Source organism: Mastomys coucha, unplaced genomic scaffold (genome assembly GCF_008632895.1).
Source record: "Mastomys coucha isolate ucsf_1 unplaced genomic scaffold, UCSF_Mcou_1 pScaffold15, whole genome shotgun sequence".
Classification (NCBI taxonomy): Eukaryota; Metazoa; Chordata; class Mammalia; order Rodentia; family Muridae; genus Mastomys; species Mastomys coucha.
This window is the reverse complement of record NW_022196897.1, coordinates 154,563,268-154,585,335: the sequence shown is the minus strand read 5'-3', so window position 1 is coordinate 154,585,335 and position 22,068 is coordinate 154,563,268. Positions and strand designations below refer to the sequence as shown.

Here is a 22,068-nt window from a genome sequence, read left to right as displayed (position 1 = left end):
AGAGAACTGTAGATAGGAAGGTCTGGACGGCCTGGAATCTCTGAGTAGCTGCCGAGAGCTTTGGGGGCTGATGGGAGCTGTGGGAGAAAGTCCAGGGGAGCCAGGGACTTCCTGAGAGCCCTCTGAGGTCCTGCATGCTGCTCCAATTAGCAGCAGTAGCTGGTGGAAGTTGCATCAGGCAGAACTGTGGGTCCTCAGAGGGTTACTCTAGCTCCCGCTCACCCCTGTTCAGTTCCTCTCTCTGAGGCTAATTGGATCGCTTTGCTTCACTAAGGGGTTCTCCAAAGACTGGGATACTGTCTGGGAGGAGTCCTCAGGTGGCCTCTGCCATGTGGAACTGAGCCCTGAACCATGTGTGATAAGCCACACGGGGAGGCCTCTGCCTAAGGCACGCAGATACAGGGGCCCTAGGGAGTGGCCGGGCTGGGCTTCTCTGAACTTTTACCAAGAACTGCCTCAACCTGATGCCGCTGCAGATTCCGAGACACCCGTTTCTGAGTCAGCAAACCTGCCTTAGGGTTTGGGAGCCACTGACAAGCATCAGAGACCATGGGTGGACCAGGTGTTCTAGGAAGCTGTGCTGAGCTCGGCCCTGAACGTCCCTGCATGCTGAACATGCATTGAGCATTGTCGCCCACCCCCAACAGGGAATCAGTGTGCCAAATAGTGGACAGTAGTGCCCAACACAGCTCACTGAGAGGTCATCGTGCACGGCCACAGGCTACACGACACTGCAGGCATTTCTGATCGCACTACATTTTTCTTTTCATGCTTGATTCTTTTTATATAGAAGGAGACTGTCAAGGTGTCAGCACTTTGCTCTTTCTTCCTAGCTGAGTAATATTCCAAATGGGCATACCACCCTTGGTACACTCATGTATCCGCCCTGGACATTTTGGTTGAGATGAGATAGTTTGTCAAGCTGTGTTCTAACCATGTCTACTGTGTACGTGTGGTCTGTAGGAAGCTTACCTGGGAAGCAGGCACTGCTACCATGGCACAGAATAGACTCTCAGATTCATGTCCCCCATAGCAATGATGCTGAACATCATGCTGACTGTAGCCATCCGGAACCATTAGGATGATTTAATAAATGATCACAGCTGGGGTCCTACCTCTCCTTAGATTCTTTAAGTCGGAATCTCTACGACTGTGACTCTTAGCTGCGAGTGACCTTGTGTCCCTCCTCCTTCGGGAGACGGCAGTCATGCCTGCGTACATTTTGGGATATCGCAGCCGGTAGGCAGAGCAACTGCTGGCATCCAGTGGGAAGACAGGAGAGATTCGGGGTGCTGTGGAACACTAGAGAAGCGCATGGCATGACCCCACAGTAAAGAAGGGTTCAGCCCCGAGGCAGGAGACATGGAGGCTGAGAATCTATGTTTTAGAAGTCCAGTGGGGTGTAGGGTGTAAGGCTGGGGCTGGGGCTGGGGCAGAGCTAGACACTCTGGGTCTTTTTCTTGAGATCCCATTCAGAAGGCTTGGCTACACCTGGCATGTGATGCAGAGGCTTCTAGGAAGCTGGCTCGCTCTCTTTACACTTTTATTAAAGACTCCATCCCCTCTGGGGAAGAAGGTAGCAGGCAGTTGTACCCAGGTGGCTGATCGAGGAGGGTGCCCCAGGCCCGTGCATTTGCACAGAGCATCATGATTCACAGCAGGCTCCCACCCCTCGGAGAGCTCACCCGGCCTGGCCTTGCCCTGCCGCCCCACCCCCACCCCCGGCTGGCTGCAAGCCCTTGGCTGGTCTCCCCAGTAGCCATGACTCAGGTTTTCCACCTGTAAAATGGGAGGGGTGGCATCTCCAGGGCCAGCAGCCCCTAGCCCTGCCCCAGCTCCTTCAAAGGCGATTCTGAAAAGCCAGCTCTGTCGCTGCTATTCTCACTGCTAATAAAACTGCCTTAGCAGTGGTTCAATTAGAAAGCCAAGGAGCTCCCACGCTAAAAGACAGGCTTAATGACAAGCTCACGTGGCAGGAGTTAGTAGTTTTATCCCTGGCTCCTCTGCACATCCTGAAGCCCACAGGTGGTGGGATGGGGTGTCGCTCTGAGCAGACAGCATCAGGACCACGAGGCTGGGCAACCCACTGGAAAGTGGGTGGGAGTCTGAGGAGTTCCTAAGTGCACCCGCTGACCAGTACGCTGCCCCTCCCCCAGCCCTGGGGACAGAGGAAGAGGGTGATGCGTTCCTGACATGGAAGGAAAGGGTTAAATTTGGGCCTCACGCAGCCGCTGCGCTGCTGCTCAGGCTCCCGGCTGGCTCCCAGCTCCCGGATGGGGAGGTCCAGGGGCCCTGGCATGGAAAGACCTGGCCCTCTGCCCAGCCCTCAGCTCTAGAAGAGCCAGGAGCTCAAGCTGACTCACCAGGAAGGCGGGACTGAGGAGGGAGGGAGAAAGGGAGGGGCCTAAGGGAGTGGGAGGGGCCCGGCTGCCTTGCTCGTTCCTCCATGGCTGCCGACTATTGTCATCTGCCTTTATTCATCGTCTCCTGCAGCCTGACTTCCGTGTAGGACTGAGGGGTGGCTCTGGGTGTTGGGCCTGCTCCTGAGGGTTCCCATTTCAACCAGGCGGGGACCTGACCTTAGCTCATCTGTCTGTCCATCTCTGAAGGCTGCTATGAGAACTTGAACATATTGTGCAGGCTCTGCCGGCCTGGCTTTCATTCATTGTAGATAAAGACAGCAGAGATAAGAAAGACTGACCAGTCTCCCCACACTCAGCCTCTCTCTGTCCTGGGGCTGGGGACAGCTCGGGTGGCGTGTCTGAAAGTGAGCCTTTCCCCAGAGAAGGGCTAAACATTTGGGAGCATGGGAGAAAGTGGGGTGGGAGCAAGGAAGTAGAAGTTTGGCCCAGGGAGCCTTCCAAAGGAGGCCAGGTTAAATAGGACCTGGGTGGTGAGGGAGGGGCTGCTCACACAGGGTGGAGGGCAGAGCCAGGATTGATTGCTCGGAAGCTCAGATGGTGGTTTGCCTAAGAGGTAACAAGGCCTGATGGTTAGGGGTACAGTGCTTACCCAGCATGCCTGAGGACCTAGGTTCCACCCTCAGGCAGATACACATTGGGTACACACACTATCTGTCTATCCATCCATCCATCCATCCATCCATCCATCCATCCATCCATCCATCTGAGAAAGACAGGGAAAGATAGAATATTCTAGAAGTTCTAGAAATTGGCAGGAACATAGTGATGGAAAGTGAAGCGGGCAGACCCTGGAGTATAAGGCTTATGGTCAGAATCACCCACAAACCTTCTGCTGGATGTGCCCTAAACTCACGTGGGGCTATGAGTCTGGGTTGAAGAGTGTAAGAAGCAGCAGTCTGAGCAGTGGAGACCTTCATGAGGGGGTCCCCTGGGCCTATCCCTGCACAAAGGAGAATAAAGACCAAGCCCTTCCTGTTTCTGCCTCTCCTGGATTCTTGCAAATTGGCTTATGAGGCTTATGGCTCCTCCAAGGATGTGATGTTTAGAGATGCCCACTTGGGTCTCCGTTCCCATCTCTCTGCTGCAACTCCAGATTTCTCTGGTTCATGCTGTTTCTCTTCCTTTCGCCTTTAGCTCAGCGCTCTGCCCACGAACTGCCCATGGTGGAGAGACAAGACATGGACAGCTGCCTGGTCTACGGGGGCCAGCAGATGATCCTCACTGGCCAGAACTTCACAGCTGAGTCCAAGGTTGTGTTCATGGAGAAAACGACAGGTCAGTGACTTTCTCACTCTCCCTCCATTCTCTGAGACAGACAGAAGCAAGCACCGCACCACACTCCAGCCTACTGGGAAACTTCCTGTTCTTCTGGCTCACAGTGATCCACAGCCACGCAGGTCACCGTTGACCTGGGTGACCTACTCAAATTGGTCTTTGGATGTCTCCATGGAGACTAAGCTTGTCCTCACTCATCAACCTTGCCTTTGTCTTGATGATTTGTTTTTCTTCACCTAGGAAAACATTTTTTTAAAATACCCCCTTCCTATTATTGAGAGGAGAAACTGGGTGCTTTGCAGCTCAGAGGCAGGCACTCGGGTGTCAAGGTCATTCTGAAGTAGGTCCTTTGTCACTGAAGTTTGTTGCATAAGAGAAGCAATGGGAAGAGCTGGAATGTGGGTCCCCTTTTGGAAATGCGAGTGTTCAGTCTGATGAGCTACGGGCCCCCTTAGATAAGCCAGGGTCTCATCTTTCAAGGGCAAGGTATCCATCCAGGGGTGGGCAGCAGAGAGAATCTAGCTAAGTGCAGGGGTCTCTATTAGAACCTTGTGTCTAGGTGACTCAGAGGATGGCCTGCAGTGGGGACAGGAAGAACAGCAAGCAGGTGCTGCGAAGTCCCATTGCTGTCACAGCAGCAGGGAGACAGCAGAGCAAATTCTGAGAAGCCTGAGGGTTGAGCTATGGGTGTGGGGATCTGAGGGATCAGTGTCCTGGAGGTGGGGGTCTAGGGGGCAGAGTGGGCACAGGAGACACACTGGGGTAGGAACTTAAAATGGACAACATAGTCTGTCCCCATGTGGGAAGGAGCTTATGGTCATGTCCTTCCCCAGACACAGTTGATGCATTGCTGGCTAAGAGAGCTGGGCCTTCCCAGCATGTTCCCAGCATCCCTGACTCTCCTCCCTAGAGTGCTTGTTGCTGAGCAGGGAGCAGGCAGGAGGCAGAGGCTGAGCCACTACCCGCAGGACTCTGCTGGATGAAGCTCTCTGCTTACAAGGAAACATTTTTGTGTCTGCCTGCATGTTCAACTGTGCTTTCTCACTGCACAAACATTTGTGCGGATGCTTCATAGTTGCCCAGAACCTGGCGGTCAGCGGATGTGGTGCATCCCACCGTAGGGCGCCGCAGTGCATTATTAGACTGGTTCCTTTCTGTTGAGACTGTGTCATCCAGCTAGAGACACAGTTCTATGTGGTTTGGGCATGCATGCCAGTTCCGTTTCCCACTGCTGTGCTGTGATGGATACCTGAACAGAAACAACTGAGGAAGGCTTGCTCTGGCTCCCAGTTCAGGGCTCCAGCCTGGCACAAGGCAGCTGGTCATGCTGCATCGGAAATCAGGAGGCAGAGAGTCCCGAGGGTTAGTTAGTGTTCAGTTCTTTTTTTAAAAATTTGCTCAGGCAGTTAGGGTGAGTCTCCCTACCTCAGTCGGCCTCGTCGAGATCACTTCTCACAGGCACACCCAGAGACTTGTCCCTTAGTTGATTCTAGATCTCATCAAGTTGATAATATTAACCATCACCACTTGGTGAAGAGATAGGGCGCCTTGGCGGGTGCTTGAGCATGCGATTAACACGGACTGCGGATGTGCAGGGTACAGTACCTTCTCCAGGATAAAGACACGGTCCTCCGGCGTGACCAGACCAACATGACTTAAAGCATCCAACTAATGAGATAATCACATTTGTCACTCACGGCCAAGGTGACGGGTGTTGACAGGAAGGAATGTCTAAGAAAGGATGGGAGGGTGGAGCCTACTGAGGCCTTCCGACCAGAGGCTGCCAGCCAGCTCCGAGTGTCTTGGTCAGTAGCTTTGATGAACTGCTTGCTCAATGAGTGACTGCTGTTAGCTTCTGTGCAGCCCTCTTGGTTTCCAGAACCATATGCACCGTGAACTCACCATTTAGCCTCACAAAGTCAAGTGAACCAGTGGGAATAAGCATAACCACACATTTCCCATCCAACTCGGCATCCTCAAGCTGACAGTCATGGCCAGGGCCCTCACCTGGAGATAGTATGTAACCCGGCCTGCGTTTTTGCCTCAGTCTGTGAACTGAAACCCTAGTCCTGCCCCTGGAGTTGGGGTGTATGGGAGTCATGTTCCCTGAGATCACACCTCGCGGTTATTGAACACTTGGGTTTGTCTCTGTGGCCCTCCAGCCTCCTTAGAGCTCTGGCCAGATGGCTTGTGTGAGGCACATGTTGTTTTTGTGTGGGTTTGGACAAGCGTAGGAGATGGGAGTGGGACTGTCAACTGCATGGTTCCAGGTTGGCAGATGTGTCTGCAGAGAATTGTTTTGATGTGGGAAGATGCGGCCCATCACGGGTGGCACCATTCCCCAGGACCAGGACTGAAAAAAAGCTACCTGTTTATGAGACGCAAACAGGCAGCATGAGCGCACTCAATTATCTCTCTTCTTGATTATGGATGTGAGACAGCGGCTCCCATAAGCTCCTGGGATGATGGACTCTGACCCACGACCAGAAGCTGAATGAACCCTTTCTTTCCTTTCATTACACATTGCATTCCTCAATGGAAGAACAAAGAGAGTTCACCCAGAAAGCCAGGAAATGGCCAAAGGCCATAGCTACTCTGTTCTAAGCATTTGCTTAGGTTATGCAGTCTGATAGGCCTCCAAATGACCTACCTTCCCTCACGTTCGAGAGCTGAGACTCTAAGCACAGAGAGGTTAGACAATATAATGAAGGTCACACAGCTGGTCCATGGTAGGGATAAGACTCAAGTCCGGGCAGTCTGGCTCCAGGCTCTCTGAAAGCTCAGACCAGGGTTGGTTTGTTCTGCCCTCCATCCCTTCCCTAAAGCATGGACTTGATAGCGGGGCAGAACCCTGAGTTCTGCTGAATCGCTGGTTACGGTGTCTGATTGGGAAGGGTCTTTCCCATCAACTCCAGGATCCCAGGGTCCAGCGAGGGTTCTGGGGCATCCCCAAGTATGCCCTGCCCCCACCCCAAGAAGTGGGCTCCCCTGAAGTGGGCGTGTGGCTCCTCTCAGCCCTGATAGGGAACTTGGATGTTTGCAAAGAACCGAGCCTGCTCTTTTGACCCTGAGGGTTTACCTCCTGCAGGGGGATCCTTGTAGCTAAAGTTGGTTTTTCCAAAACCAGTCCTGTGTCTATCTCCATGGACACTTGGCCAGGAGGCGCTGTGTGTAGGGTGGGGTGGCCAAAGTTTTCCAAGGCAGGGGAATCCCAGCTGCTGTTCCCATTAGGAAAGGTGACAGCTTCAAGCTAATCTTAGCCCCAGCGTTTGGTCATCGGGCACCGGGAGCCTCAGCAGGCTTTTTATAGCTGTCCACTGAAACGGGTTTGGCACTTTCCTCTCCATCAGGAGGACCAGCTGAGGAGGTGGAAAAACAGCAAGGGGAGGGGGCTGCAGGATGCCTGAGTTAGGAGAGCCCCATGTTTTGGAAAGTGCGGTTCTATTTATAGCAGCATTCATAATAAGGATTATTGTGAGTTTTGGTCCTATTTTTAATTCCTTGTAGGACCTGCAGGGACCTGTGAGACTCGGCCTTTGCCCATCCCTCTGATCCCAGCAGACCATCTCTCCCCCTGGCTTTCCCGGCTGCAGAGAAACTCTCCTCGCTCTGTCTTCAGATGCTCCGTGCTCCTTCCTGCCCCAGGATCTTCGCTTGTGTTGCTGGCTCTGTAACATTCTGCCCCTGTTCCCTCGCATGCTGTGTCTCCTCTTACTAGGAAGCCATTCTCCCCGAGAGGTGTCCATGTTCAAACGCTCGTGGCTCCACCCCGAGCCCAAAGTCACCTCCTCCTGTCCCTTTGACACGCTTTATTCTCCAGGTAGCACTCAGTGTTTCACCTGCCTGTCTGCTCTCTCTTGGGTCCTCTGGTTCCCACACTAGACTGGCAGTTCCTTGGGAGTGGGGTTACGCTGCTTGCTGCTGCACTCACAATTATAGAATTATCTCTGTGTGTACTATATCTGCATGTGTCGTGCTGAAGGAAAGCGGTGTGCCACTTCGTTGTCCTTCCCACCATGAGAAGCAGCTGTATTATCCCCATTTTACAGACAGGTTGACTGAGGTTCAAAGATATCAAACCGGAGACCCCGGGTTAGCCCCCAACTGAGGAAGGATCTGGAACCCTAGGGTGCCATTTTCCTGAGCTCTGGAGTGATTTCTCTTGTCATGTCAAAGAGAAGTCAAGAGGATAGTTCTGTTCTTGTGTGTTCTGCAAAATAAGAGGTGCATAGCCTTCCGGGGAAGGTCAGGCTGGGAGGCCAGGCTGTTCCTGCCCTCCCTGGGAACCCTGGCCCCTGGCCCCTGGCCCCTGGCCCTGAGCAGAGTCGGGGGTCCCAGCAAAACATTGCAAAACAGGAAAAAATCTAAGGACACAAAAACACAAGCCGTGTGGTTGAGGACACAGGGTTACCATGGCTCCGGGCGACTCTCGAGGCTGGCGTGATCCAGTGTTTTGGAAGGTTCCTCCATGTGACACAGGGTTTTGGAATTCTTCAGCTGGTAAGTCCTTCTTAATTCAGGCCCCTGGCCCTGGCCAAGCCACTCCCGGGCTCTCTGTGTCCCGCGGGGGCGTAGGCTGGACACAGGCCCACATCAAATTACTCAGCTCTACAACTAAAATTTTTTGAAGCGGGTTTCTTGTTTTGTTGATGGTTTTCTTGGCTCGGTCTGATGGCAGAGGCTCCCATCACCTGTCGGGAAGGCAAATTGATTTTTTTTTTTTCAAGAGGAGGCGTGGGCGGTGGAATTCCCTTTTTCCCACTGAGTCACCGAGGCCAGCCGTGACTCACTTTATTATTCCCAGGTTCCCAAAGGCTATATCGTTTTTGGGGCTTTGTTTAACAAATAGAATCATGTATGGCGCTTAAAATACATTTTGAAACGTTTTTGCTCTGCAAGTATTCTTCTAGGAGTGATGGACACAGGGAATCTGAGCCTGCACCTGTTTCTCTGTCATCTGGGGTGTGGCTTCCTGGGGCCTGGAGGTGGGGGTGGGCTTCTCTGAACAGTGCCGACTCCAGGCTGGTTGGCATGACTAAGAATCAGGGGCCTTTGCCCTCGGTGACTCACTCGAGGCCAGTGCCATGCCCACTCTCCACTGCCTCCAAAGACAGAGGCCAGGCAGCCGTTCTGAAACCTCACTGGAGACAGAAAGCACATTATTTTCAGAGAGCTGCGTGTGTGCCCAAGCCTCTTCACACAGGTCAGTCTCCTGAGGTTCTCAAGCCGTCTCTTCTCCCACCTACGCTGTACTCCTGGGCCACTAAGTATGTCCTCACAGCTCATCCTCATTCCCTGTGGAATTCTGGGAAGAGGCCACAGAGGAAGGCAACTTGAGTTGGAGTTGAGTCGGGTTCCTAAGGCACCCTTAGGACCTGGCAGAGCCAGGCATGGTGGTGCATGCTGCTCACCCCAGCCCTTGGGAAGAGGGAACTGGGACATAGTTGAGTTGGTAGAGCGCTTGCCTAGCACACATGAAGCCCTGGGTTCCATCCCCAGCCCTGGCTAATCGCTAATCTGGGCATCGTACTGCATGCCTGTAATGCGAACCCTTAGAAGGTGAAGGTGGCAAGATCAGAAGTTCAAAGTTACCTTAGCTACAAAGCAAGCTCTAGGCCCCCTTGAACACCATAATAATATCCCATCCAAAACCATTAAAAATGGAAAATACATAATAAGAAAGAAAAAAAGAAAAAAGACCTGGTGCCAATAACCCTAGTGAGCTATCTGCCCCGCAGCCCTGCAGGTCAGTGGCTTTGGAGTGTACATCGAAATCCCCAATTTGTACTTTGCTGTATACCTGCGGACTTAGTTTCACCAACTCTAAAATGAGGGCAATGGTGTTTTAACATAAGCAGGAGATCAAGGTCACATGTATAGGCACACAGTGGGTGCTCTGGAATTCTGACCTCTCTCTCCACATGGAGTGAGTCTACAAGGCAGGGCCCGTTGCTTTCTTGGCTATTAGAAGTGTCCTTCCTGGCACAGTGGACCTCTTTCTCATGGAGAGCCTTCAGACTTCTGGTGTCCATGGCCCAGCAGAGATGGAGTGATGGCAGCTCCTTCCCTTCCCCCTCCACATGTGGGGGTGCTGAGTCACACAGCGGTCCACAGACTTCCTTGAGGTGACAGAAGTTAGCAGTGGAGGGCAGGGCCCCAAACCCCAGTTTCCTGGTTCCCAGGGCTCCTGGTGTTTGCAGCCCGCAGTTGTCTATGACGATGCTCAATGCTCGCCTCTGAGGCCAGAGGCTATAGAAGGGGAAGGGGGAGGCAGAGCCCAAAGAGCCTCTCTTCGAAGTGGATTGCCACTTTCTCGTCCTCCAGGGCTTCCACATCTACCTTTGTGTATTTATTGAGCACCTACTGTGTGTCAAGGGCATCATGACAGATAAGGTTTCTGCCCCGGGAGTGGAATACTTCAGACTTGTTTATAGGCAGGGCCTGAGTCTGCAGCAGGCATGGGCCCAGTGCAGGATGCTAGCTGGCTTCCTGTGACCCTCCGATAAGCCATGAGCTGCTCTCATGCCTGCATCCCAGAAGCTGTGAAGAGAGAAGCATGCACGCCGTAGAAATTAGAACTTAGTGTCCAAAGTCTGACTGGACAACCCCTGCTTTGAAATCTGGCAACTCTGGAAAGTGAGATCAGGAACTTTCCAGAAGAGATGGCTTCAAGAAGAGCCTTACAGGAGGGAACAAAGATGCACAGACCCTGTAAGGAAGAGTGTCTCAAACCAGAGGATCAGTGCAGGAGCCCAGCAGTGATGGGGATGGGTACCATGGTCAGTAGGATGAGACGTCTCCTCCGGGACTTGTAAGCATCGAGGGGAGTTTGTGTTTGTCCCCGAGGCCCTGGGAAGTGCGAGATCCCCAGTGTGGAAAGGAAGAGAGGCATGCGGATACCGGGGAAATAGATGCAGTGCTGCCATATTGGCCTGGGATGAGCCCCGCCAAGCCAGTGGGGTCAGGAGCGAGGCTTGGTGTAAGAATCCAGTGGCTTCCTCTGCAGCTCTGTTAAATCTGTCCAGGCAGCATCCCCATGAAACCCTAAGCTAGGGTCATCCCTGACCTTCCCAACTGCATCATGCTCTAGGAAGGACCCACTTTATGCTAGCTAACCATCATAACTGCAGGGCAAAGTGGCTCAGCACCCTCGTTTACCTGATGCTTGAGGGCAAGACCAGGCTGGCCTGCCTCAGGCCTGGTTTCCTAAGGGAAGTGACGCTTGGGTTTCCTCCACACAGACTTCAGCCCATCGTCAGCTCAGGGCCCAAGCGCAGCGTCAGCTCAGGGCCCAAGCGCAGCGTCTGTTTGCCTTCCTTCTCCTGAAAGCTGTCTGGATCCTCCTGAGAGTGATGACCCCACCCCCTCTTCCAGGCAGACAGTTGGGGCTCAGTCCCCTTTTCCAGGCCTGCTGCTTCCTGTGCTCCCCTCTAACCCTTCTGAGCTGCCAGCAGGCCCAGAGTCACAGGTCTGTGACTTCCGCCCTCCCTCTATTCTGTTCCCGTCTCTCTTCCCCATTTCTTTCTCCTCTGCTCATATGTTTTGTCTATCTGTCTGTCTGTCTGTTGGAGATAGGGTCTCATATAGCCTGGGATGGCCTTGAACTCACTGTTTAGCTGAAAGTAACAATAAACTTCTGCTCTCCTTGTTTCTACCTCCTGAGTGCCTGGTTTACGAAGTCCTAGGTATCAATACCCTGGACCTGTGCAGGAGAGGCGATCACTCTACCAACCGAGCACCATCCCTAGTCCTGTCTGTCTTGTTTATCTCTCTATCCATGCATCCATCCACCTGTCCATTCATTCATCCATCCATCCACCCACCCACCATCCGTCCATGCATCTATCCATGCATTCATGTATGCATCCATCCATTTGTCTGTTCATCTGTCCATCCATTCATCTGTCCATCATGCATCTATCCATGTATCTATGCATCTATCCATCCATCTATCCATCCATCCATCCATCCACCCATCCATCCATCCATCCATGCATCTGCCCATTTGTCCATCTATGCATCCATCTATCCACGCATCTGTGTATCCATCCATCTGTCATTCATCCATCCATCCATACCTCTGTCCATCCGTCCTTGCCTCCTTTCTCTATCCCCTAACCAGTCCTTCCTGCCTCCACCCACCCTTCCCTCCTCCCACCCTTCCATCCATCCATCCATCCATCCATCCATCCATCCATCCATCTGTCCCTCCCTCCATCACTCCCTACCTTCCTCTGAGCACTCCGATGAGATTGCCTAATGAGGATACCCAAAGCCTGTGCTGTCTGCTGGGCTGAGCCCTCACTCCCACCTCTCCCTGCAGCCTTGAAAAGGCTCCTCTGTCTCCAGCTTCTTTGCTTAAAGCTCCTGGCTCCTTTCTTTCCCTTCTGACTAAGGCTGGAAGGGCCTTCTCTGTGCTGGCCGCCAAACCCTGTTCCCTTTGGACTAAGGGAGTTTCCCCCAAATAGCTGCTCAGAAGACCAAATCCCTTTATCTCATCTCGGGATGGCAGCCATGCACTGTGCCCTCTCCTCTCAGGTCTACTCCACAGAGGCCAGCATGTCTGAGCTCTAGACCTGCAGTGGGGTTGGGGACTGGGGAGTAAGAGATGCTAGGCTGAGACTGGGGTGTCCCCTGGGGGCTAAGTCACATGACTTTTGTATGTTTCTCTCTTGCCCCACATTTCCTGCTCCTTCCCCAGCTTCTGCTCCTTGAGAGGAGCTACTACCTCAGTGGCATGAAGGTTGGAGAAGGCTGGGTGGCTGCAGGAGTCATGGGAAGTAGAAGCGAAGTGGCTGTGAGCACCAGGAGGGATGGGGACAGAGGCAAGGTCCCCATCCCAGGACAGTAAAGGCCTTTGAGTCTCGATTGTGAGCTCTGGAGAGAGGCCAGGTGTTGTGTTCCAGTCTGCGTAAGCCCTGGAAGGCAGGAAGGGGCTTCTCTAGACCTGAATGGGGCCTGCAGTGTGGGTTCCACTCCACCTGAGCCAGTGTCTATGCTGAGCATTCAGCTACGTGGTTGTGGCCCCGAGGGTGCCCGTGGACAGGCAGGTAAGCAGGTAGTCGCTGTATACATTTTTTTTTTTTCTGAGAAAATCTTTTTTTTTTTTTTAGTTAAAAGAAAAAAAAGATTAAGGGTCTGGGAATGTAGCTCAGTTGGTAGAGAGCTTGTCTAGCTTGAACAAGGCCTTGGGTTTCATCTCCTGCATGGCGGAAATTGTGTGTGCTGGTGTATGCCTGCAACTGGGCATGTTGGAGGAGACAGGTGAGTCAGGAGTTCAAGGTCATCCTTACTGACATACAGAGCTGGAAGCCAGCCCAAGTTACAAGAGTCTTTGCCTCGATTTAAAAAACAAAACAAACAAACAAACAAAAAGTCAAAGACTAAAGTGCAATCAGGTTAGAGCCAGAATCCTTTCTGTGAGTGTCCTGAGTGAGAGGAGACAGGGAGGTGTTGCCACAGTGCCTCCTCAGCCAGCCCAGCCAGAGGTGCCACCTGGGAGGGACTTGGACCCAGGCCCCCTGCCTTTTTTAGTGTTTGGTGGCTTTGAAATGGGGTCCAGCTACTCAGGTTCACCTGGTCTGGAACTCTTCATTCTCCTGGCGCAGTCTGCCAAGCACTGGGACCACAGACCAGCACTCCCATGCCTGTAGTTGCCTACGTCCGAGCAACCATATTTATAGACATTCAGGATGGTGTCATGCCACACTTACTGGTCTATAGATTGAGAGCCAGGTTGCTTTTTAATAAAACCGATATGTTTTCTTGTTAGGAAAATATAGATCTACCTTATTTTAAGGACTGTCCAGTGCTGGCATAACTGATATCTACCTATCCATCTATCTACCCATCCATTCGTCTACCTACCTACCTACAACCCATCCATCCACCCACTCACTCACCCATCTCTATACTTATCCATCATTTACCCACCAATCAATCCATCCATCCACCCATCCATCAATCCATCTATCCATCTATCTATCCACCCATCCATCAATCCATCCATCCATCTATCTATCCACCCTCCCATCCATCCATTCATCCACCTATCCACCCACTCATCATCCATCCATCTATCCACCCATCCATCAATCCATCCATCTATCTATCCACCCATCCATCAATCCATCCATCCATCTATCCACCCACCCATCTATCTACCCACCCATCATCCACCCATCCATCCATCTACTCACTCACTCACCCATCCATATATTTATCCATTATTCACCCACCAATCAATCTATCCATCCATTCATCCACCCATCTACTTATCCATCCATCAACCCATCCATCCACCCATCCATCATCCACCCATCCATTCACCCACTCACTCGCCCATCCATACATTTATCCATCATTCACCCACCCACCAATCCATCCATCCATCTACCATCCACCTACCAGTCCATACATTTACCCATCCTCCTATGTACTTATCCATATACCTATCCACTTACTTTACGTTGACCCATATGCCCACCCTCGGATCCGTCTACTCGTCCATCCTCCCTTTCTTTATCGGCTACAGGCTGCCATAATGGATTCAGAAGGTCCACAGCTGTGAGTTCCTTCCATGGCCACTTAATTCATTAAGCAAACAGTGCAACACAAGACCCCGTCCGCCAAAGCCTGAAATAGGGACTCTGTAACCCCCCTGCTGGACAGCTACAGGACCCAGCCAACTCTCTTTCTCTAGAGGCTGGTGTGAGACGCCAAATTCCAAAATAAAATAGTGGTGGTACCCATGGTAGCCTGAACTTTTTTTTTAACTATTTAATACTATTTAATAGTAATATTAATACTATTTTAATACTCAGCCCAATTCTGGGAGGAAACTAAAACACAGAGAGGCTTAGCTCCCACTTGAAGCCACACAGGCAATTAGTGCTGGCTGCAGGACTTGAACCTACGGTGCGCGTTAGGGAAGCCTCTGGAGGTTCATTTTGAAGGCACTGCCCCAGGAGAGCAACACTCAGCCTAGACACCATCACCTCACCATGGCCCTGAGGACTTGTGCACCTGTGAGTGTGAGGTCCGGGTGGTAGTGGGAGGCGTGGTGCTGAGGCACGTAGCAAACCACACGCTTTTCTTGGAGCCCAGCCTCCGACTGAGCCTTCCGGGTAATGAGGTAATAGAGAAGATGGCTGAGCCAGCTTTCACTTCCCTCGGGGGTGCTAGCTGTTCTGCACAGAACTGTGTGCAGGCTCTGCGAGTGTGCAGGGCCAGCCTGGGTCTTCACACTCCTGCACTTTGAGACTTTGGGTCATGAAGGGTCAAAAGGCAGAAGGGAGACCCTGGCTTCAGTCGGCTTTGATCGTTGCTGGCTACATTTCCTGGCATGCAGTGTTTTCTCTCCCTCCCCTCTCTCCCTCTTTTTCCTTTCTTCCCTCCAAATCCTCCTACCTTACCTTCCCAAGGCCCAAGGCCCAAGACCTCTGGTGTGTGTTGTGACACCCAGCTTGAAAAGACCCATTAAAATACTTTCTAGACATTAAAGATTTATGGTTTTTAGTTCCGTGTGTGTATGTACACCTTGTGGGTGCAGTACCCACAAAGGCCAGAAGAGAGTGTTAGGTCCCCTGGAGCTGGGGTCACAGGCAGTTGTGAGCTGCCCCATGGGTGCTGGGAATGGAACCTGGGTCCTCTTCAAGAGCAGTGGATACTTCCAACCACTGAGCTGTCTCTCCAGTCCTCTAAAAAGACCCACGCTCCCAAGCAAAGCAGTACGGAGCCATGTTGCTATCTCCTGGAAGAGACCCCCACCTCAACACCACTTTGTAGATTCCAGCCACGCCCTGCAGGTAGATAGATGTTCATGATTGCAAACAGAGAATCCCTGGTAGGCTCTGACCTTAAAATGTATGCATTTTCGCTTTTAACTCGTGTTGAGATACAACCCCACATTCAAATAACCCACGGACTCCAACATAACAGCACTGACTAAACATCTACCAGGCTCCTATGCAGTGATCTATACATTTCCTAGGAGATGCGAATGCTCTAATACCCTCCTGTTTTTAACTGGAGATGGAGAGACCCAATGTGTTATCCAAGGCCACACAGTTAATTGGGGCAAGCAAGGATTTCAGGCCAGGTTTATTTGTTGCAAAGCTTGGGATAAAATGGCTGAACGCCGCAGGGGACAGAGAGTTGGCACTGTCGCAGGGCATTTCCAAAAAGCATTCTAGGCGCTGTGTCACACCAGACCTGCCATTGCACTGGAGTGAGTGGGCATTTCCCCCGACACCCACATTCTTCCCACAATCCTCACCTGCCAGCTCCAGAGGGCCCTGCCTAGCATAGCGGCATCCTCAGGATACCCAAGTGTGAAGAACAGGAGCCGATGCTAGCTAAGCTCCAAGGGGAGCAGGAGCCGATGCTGGCTAAGCTCCAAAGGGGAGCAGGAGCCGATGCTAGCTAAGCTCCAAGGGGAGCAGGAGCCGATGCTGGCTAAGCTCCAAGGGGAGCAGGAGCCGATGCTAGCTAAGCTCCAAGGGGTGCAGGAGCCGATGCTAGCTAAGCTCCAAAGGGTGCAGGAGCCGATGCTAGCTAAGCTCCAAGGGGAGCAGGAGCCGATGCTAGCTAAGCTCCAAGGGGTGCAATGGCACATGGGTGTGCCCAGCCCAGGCTACCCAATCCTGCTAGTGCTAGTCTGGCTAATTCCTCTGGGAGCCCTGTGACCCTAGCCAGTGCTCCCCTCTGACTGGGACTCTTAGTGAGACAAAGTCCAGCCGCGCCTTATGGGAAGCATATGGAGATGCAGATTGGAATCTAAGGGACAAGAGATGTTGGAACCAGAGCAGGAATTAAGAGTTAGTTAAGAATGCTAGGTCCTCAAGTGGCCAAGGCAGTACTTGGAATATACACAGGACCTTGAGGGCCATGGCAGCGTCAAGGGACGCAGGAGGCAAGAAGGCTTTGAGAGAGGCCGATGGATCTACCATTTCAGTGGGGGTGACTGCGAGGTCCTGCCTGGACATGTCCCTTCTCAGCCTCTGGCGTGACGGCCTTCCTCTGCTGGTCTACGGGAAGCCTCTCCCTGACTGGTGGACTGACTGTAGCTAATAGCTTCTTTACATAGACTGCCTTTGAGCCTGAGGTTCCCTTCCGACAGTGCTGAGCTGGGGTGCTGAGCTGGGGTGCCGAGCTGATTCGTTCCTAGGCTGCGTTCAAGCTCTTGTTGGCAGTGTCTCAGTGGGTGGCCACACCCTTTTCTCCTGGATCCATAGACCCAAAGAGCATATCTGTCATAACCTGTGCTGATGCCGTTCACCAATGCTGCCACTCTGCACTGTCAGTATTTCCTCTGCCGAAAATCAAGGATGGGAGATGAGCTGGAGGCCTGAGGTCCCAATTCCACTTCTTGACAGTTTTTCAAGGAATTCTGTCTGACACTCACAAGGATGAGCCTTGGAAACCCACTCACCCCCTCCTTTCTTCCATCTCTGTCTTTTTTTTTTTTTTGTCTATTTCTTGAGAGTCACTCTGTAGCCAAGGCTGGCTGCTATCTCAGCCTCCCAAGTGCTCCTCAAAGCAGTGAGGCTCATGTGAGATTAACCTCAGGGATGAGAACCCTTCCAGCTTCCCAGGGTGTGGGCTTCTGGCTCAGCATTCATGATCCAGTTAGTGAGCCTGGCTGTGTAGCCTGGGTCTCTGTCTGCGACCTTGGACCTCCGAGAACGAGGATTACCCTGACTAGTTCTGTCTAGGCCTTTGCACATTGCAGACCTGGGGGTTGCAGGCATCAACCAGGTGCCTTTCGTGTCTGTTTGGCCACTGTTTCTCCTGCCCCTGGAGTGGCCTCTCCTGGCCCCTCAGCAGCCATTACAATTGATGACATTTTTTTTTTTTTTTGCATATCTGATTATTACAGCATGGTTGTTAGACAGCCAAGACTGTCACCTGGTCCCTTCCACAGGGACCTAAGACCAGGAACAATGACTCCTCCTATTATCTTGTATATTTGTGTGTGTGTGTGTGTGTGTGAGAGAGAGAGAGAGAGAGAAAGAGAGAGAGAGAGAGAGAGAGAGATATTTGATGCATTTGTGATCACATGCATACGTGCATGTGGAGGTCAGAGGTTGACATTGTGTGTCCTCAGTTGTTCTCCACCCTCCTTTGGGGGTGTGGTGTATGCGTGGGTGTGTACGCCTGTGTGTGCCTGAGCAGCAGCCAAAGCAGGACATTCTGAAACCTTATACTTTTGAGCTGGGGTCTCTCACGGAACCTAGAGCTAGGCTGGCACTAGTAAGCCCCAGAGAGCCTTCTGTAGTCACTCGCTACAGCACCAATGTGGCCATACCCGACCTTTTAGACGCTAGAGGTCAAGTTCAGAATTGTACCTCACTGAGGGCCAAGACTAGAGCCCTGGCTGCTACCAAGTACTCTGGCTTATCCCTTGCTGTGAGAGCCTCCGGTGACACCTGTTCTGGAGCAATTAGGGGATTTTTGTTAGTTTTTTGGGTGTTGGGGGTTTCCTAGGCCAGTAAGTTCAAATGCTGTTCACAGCCCACATGCTCTGGCTCACGCTCAGAGCTGGAGGGCCTAAGCGACTACAGCAGGCACCAGTAGCTTTGCTCCAGAAAGAGGGAGTTCTGAGGCCAGATGTTGGGGTGCATTCTGTGTCACGACCCACTGTAGTGAGCAGGGTGAAGTCTCTGCCGAGTCGAGGAACCCAGTGAACATTGACTCAGCACTTTCCAAGCATTTACTAGCTTCGAGAATGTTCCCTTTCTCATAAAACCATTTAATATCCCTCAGCATTCACGCTCCACAAACACCCTGGAAACTCTCACGGAAATGTTTTGTTTGAGTGCAACGGCCTAGCGGTCAGTGTAGGTGGTCAGGAGAGAAATCTATAATTTGAAAATAAAGAGTTTTGCTTGGCCCTGTCTGCTGGCCTCAGACTCAGGGAATCAACAGTCCTCTGCCCCTGAGAAGGAGAAGCCAGAGCCTTAGCAGAGCCATGTCATGACTCTCGTGGGAGCCCAGCGAAGGTGCAGGTGGGCTTGGGGGTTTTCTCACCTCCTGGTGACCCGTGAGTCACCCTCAGGCCACCTGCTCAGTCCTGACCTAGAGAGGGATGGCCAAACCACTGTGCTCTCTGATGATGGGAACACCAGGGACAAGCTGGGACCATAACGAGGTTCCCGACACAGCCTTGGGATTGAGGGCCTTTTGGAAATGGAGAGAAGGAGCCACAGAGATCAATGTAATCAGGTGCCACGGAGAACAGTGGCTTTATTTGAAGGATGAGAAACAGGCATTTGGATTGGACAAGATTATAACGGCAGAGTCTGTGGTCGCTCCAACTTCTTACTCTACTAAGGCTAAGTTCTTCTAGAACACGAGACTCTAACAAAAGAGATTTTGAATATGCAGACACAGCTCTCTCACATGCACATTCTTTCTGTCACATTCACACACATACACACATGCACACACATACACACATATACACACACCCCAACTCTCTCACATATACACATTTTCTCTCCCTTTCCATCCCTCTCCCTCTCTCTCTCCTCCCCCATACACACACACATATATACACATGCACACATACATACATACACATATACACACTCGTGCACACTCACACACATGCACACACATATACACACATACACACACCCTAACTTTCTCACATATACACATTTTTCTCTACCTTTCCATCTCTTTCTCTCTCTCTTCTCCCCCCATATATATATATATACACACATATATACACATGCATATACATGCACACCCCCAACTCTCTCACATATACACATTTTTCTCTCCTTTTCCCTCCCTCTCCCACTCTCTTCTCCCCCCAACATATATATACACACACATATACACATGCACATATACATACATGCACACACACATATACACACATATATACTCATACAAACATGCATATACACATACATACATACACACACCCATCACACACATATATACACATGCATACTCATGCACACACATACACACACATGCACACCCCATCACACACCTGAACACACATATACACACATGTACACTCATGTACACACATACACACGCATGCACATACCCCCATCACTCACACACACATGCATGCACACACAGATACACCTACACACACACATCTACTCAGACACACCTGCACACACATACCTACACACACAGACACACCTACACACACACATACACACACACATACACACACATGCACACACCCCATCACTCACACACACATGCACGCACACACAGACACACCTACACACACACTTACACACCTACTCAGACACACCTGCACACACACACCTACACACACACACACCTGCACACTGCCATGTTTTACTAAAGGGGCGCAGTGGAGAATGTGGGTTGGTGGGGTTCATCCGGGCATCTACTGTTCCTTCAGAGGCTGTCGGTTTTGTCTTCTCCAGATGGGCAGCAGATTTGGGAGATGGAAGCTACGGTGGATAAAGACAAGAGCCAGCCTGTAAGCTACCCGAGAGCTCAGTGTCCCCACGGAGGTCCCTGTCCCCTGTTCTCCCTCCCTTCCTCTCTCTTCCCCTTCCCTTGTCCCCATCTCCATCCCTCACTCCCCCCTCCCTCCACACACTGAACTCAGACTCTCTCAGCAAGTCCAGACTGACCTTAGTGAGCTGAGCAGTCACAGAGCCCAGGCCCTGTGCTGTGTGACGGTGACATCGCCACACACTTGGCCATCAGCCCCCCTTGCTGGGATAAAGAGTTGAACTCCCTTTGATCAAATGTCCCCATAAGTGTAGGGCGCAAAGCCATCCTGCCTGCTGTAGGGCGGATGGGGTAGACATGCTGGGCTCTGGGTGGGAATCCAGGCACGCTACATGTGGTCAGGTTCATGACAACTGCTTCCTTCTAGAACATGCTTTTTGTTGAGATCCCTGAGTACCGGAACAAGCACATCCGCGTGCCCGTGAAAGTCAACTTCTATGTCATCAACGGAAAGAGGAAACGAAGTCAGCCGCAGCACTTTACCTACCACCCAGGTGAGACATCCTCCCCGACATCCTGCACAGGACCGGGTGGGACGGGACACCCACGCTCTGCTCCCAGCTGAGCTCCCTCCCTCCCAGCCTGTCGCCTCAAGGGCATCCCAAGGTCAAGTGTCACCTGAAGACAATTGCTGCAGGATCTTGTAGCCCAAGGATAACAGACCAGCCATGCTCCCACCCTCGAGGCTTCCCAAAGCCAGTCTCTCTTTTTCCTTTCCCTCAGCACACATCCACAGGTCACCACGGTCACCTCAGCCCTGTGCTTTTCTCTCCCACAGTCCCTGCCATCAAGACAGAGCCCAGCGATGAGTATGAACCATCTTTGATCTGCAGCCCCGCCCATGGAGGCCTGGGGAGCCAGCCTTATTACCCACAGCACCCAATGCTGGCTGAGTCCCCGTCCTGCCTTGTGGCTACCATGGCCCCCTGCCAACAGTTCCGTTCCGGGCTCTCATCCCCCGATGCTCGCTACCAACAGCAGAGCCCCGCAGCCGCCCTCTACCAGAGGAGCAAGAGCTTGAGTCCAGGCCTGCTGGGCTACCAGCAGCCGTCCCTCCTGGCGGCACCCTTGGGTCTGGCTGATGCCCACCGCTCTGTGCTGGTGCATGCTGGTTCTCAGGGACAGGGGCAGGGCTCCACACTGCCACACACGTCCTCGGCCAGCCAGCAGGCCTCACCCGTGATCCACTACTCCCCCACCAACCAGCAGCTTCGCGGTGGGGGTCCCCAGGGGTTCCAGCATATCATGTACTGTGAGAACTTCGGCCCCGGCTCTGCCAGGCCTGGCCCGCCTCCCATCAACCAAGGTCAGAGGCTGAGCCCAGGCTCCTACCCCACGGTCATCCAACAACAGACTGTCCCGAGCCAAAGAGCTGCCAAAAACGGACCCCCGGTCAGCGACCAGAAGGAAGCTCTGCCCACTGGAGTGACCGTTAAACAGGAACAGAACCTGGACCAGACCTACCTGGATGATGGTAAGATGCCGTGGGTGCTCAGTGTCCCCATCCTGGAAGTCCCCATGTGCCCTGCCACCTCCTATGTCTCAGTATCTCCATTTTAATTTGAGGGCTGAGAATAAGATAACCTTAAGTGTTACACGAACCGTCTCCCTATGGGAGCGTGGGGGTAGGTGCTGGCAGTCATAGGTGTCCCCTCCTGCCACTCAGTAGGAAAGGCCAATGAAGGGAGTTCTGGCCACCGGGGTCTCCCCTGAAGTCATGAACTGGGTCTGTTTTACCTCTTCCATACTCCCCTTCGGTGACAGAGGGCAGAAAGCAGAAAGGAAGGGAGAGGAGCCGCCTTTCTTTCCCATAGAGGAAAATCCCACTTTATGGCTCTCTTCTATGCCGGGT

The 22,068-nt window shown here is 52.3% G+C and overlaps 1 protein-coding gene and 1 long non-coding RNA gene across 11 annotated transcripts in view; one reads left to right on the top strand and one right to left on the bottom strand.

Moving 5' to 3' along the window:
• Nfatc2 (nuclear factor of activated T cells 2) overlaps positions 1-22,068 on the top strand; it is a 134,321-nt gene that overhangs the window by 84,153 nt on the left and 28,100 nt on the right. For 7 of the 10 annotated variants that reach the window (XM_031372843.1, XM_031372844.1, XM_031372848.1 and 4 more), the window contains 4 exons: positions 3,558-3,698; positions 20,123-20,178; positions 20,584-20,710; positions 20,995-21,690. In XM_031372843.1, the coding sequence (XP_031228703.1) occupies positions 3,558-3,698; positions 20,123-20,178; positions 20,584-20,710; positions 20,995-21,690 (1,020 nt within the window). Of the gene's footprint in view, positions 1-3,557; positions 3,699-7,205; positions 8,569-20,122; positions 20,179-20,583; positions 20,711-20,994; positions 21,691-22,068 lie in introns of those variants that run through there. The other 3 variants (XM_031372847.1, XM_031372852.1, XM_031372850.1) reach the window with 1 other exon arrangement.
• Positions 18,911-20,722, bottom strand: LOC116091447. Its single transcript, XR_004119036.1, has 3 exons — positions 20,336-20,722; positions 20,014-20,149; positions 18,911-19,058 (listed from the first exon to the last, which is right to left on the bottom strand). It is a non-coding gene; the product is annotated as an uncharacterized LOC116091447 (long non-coding RNA).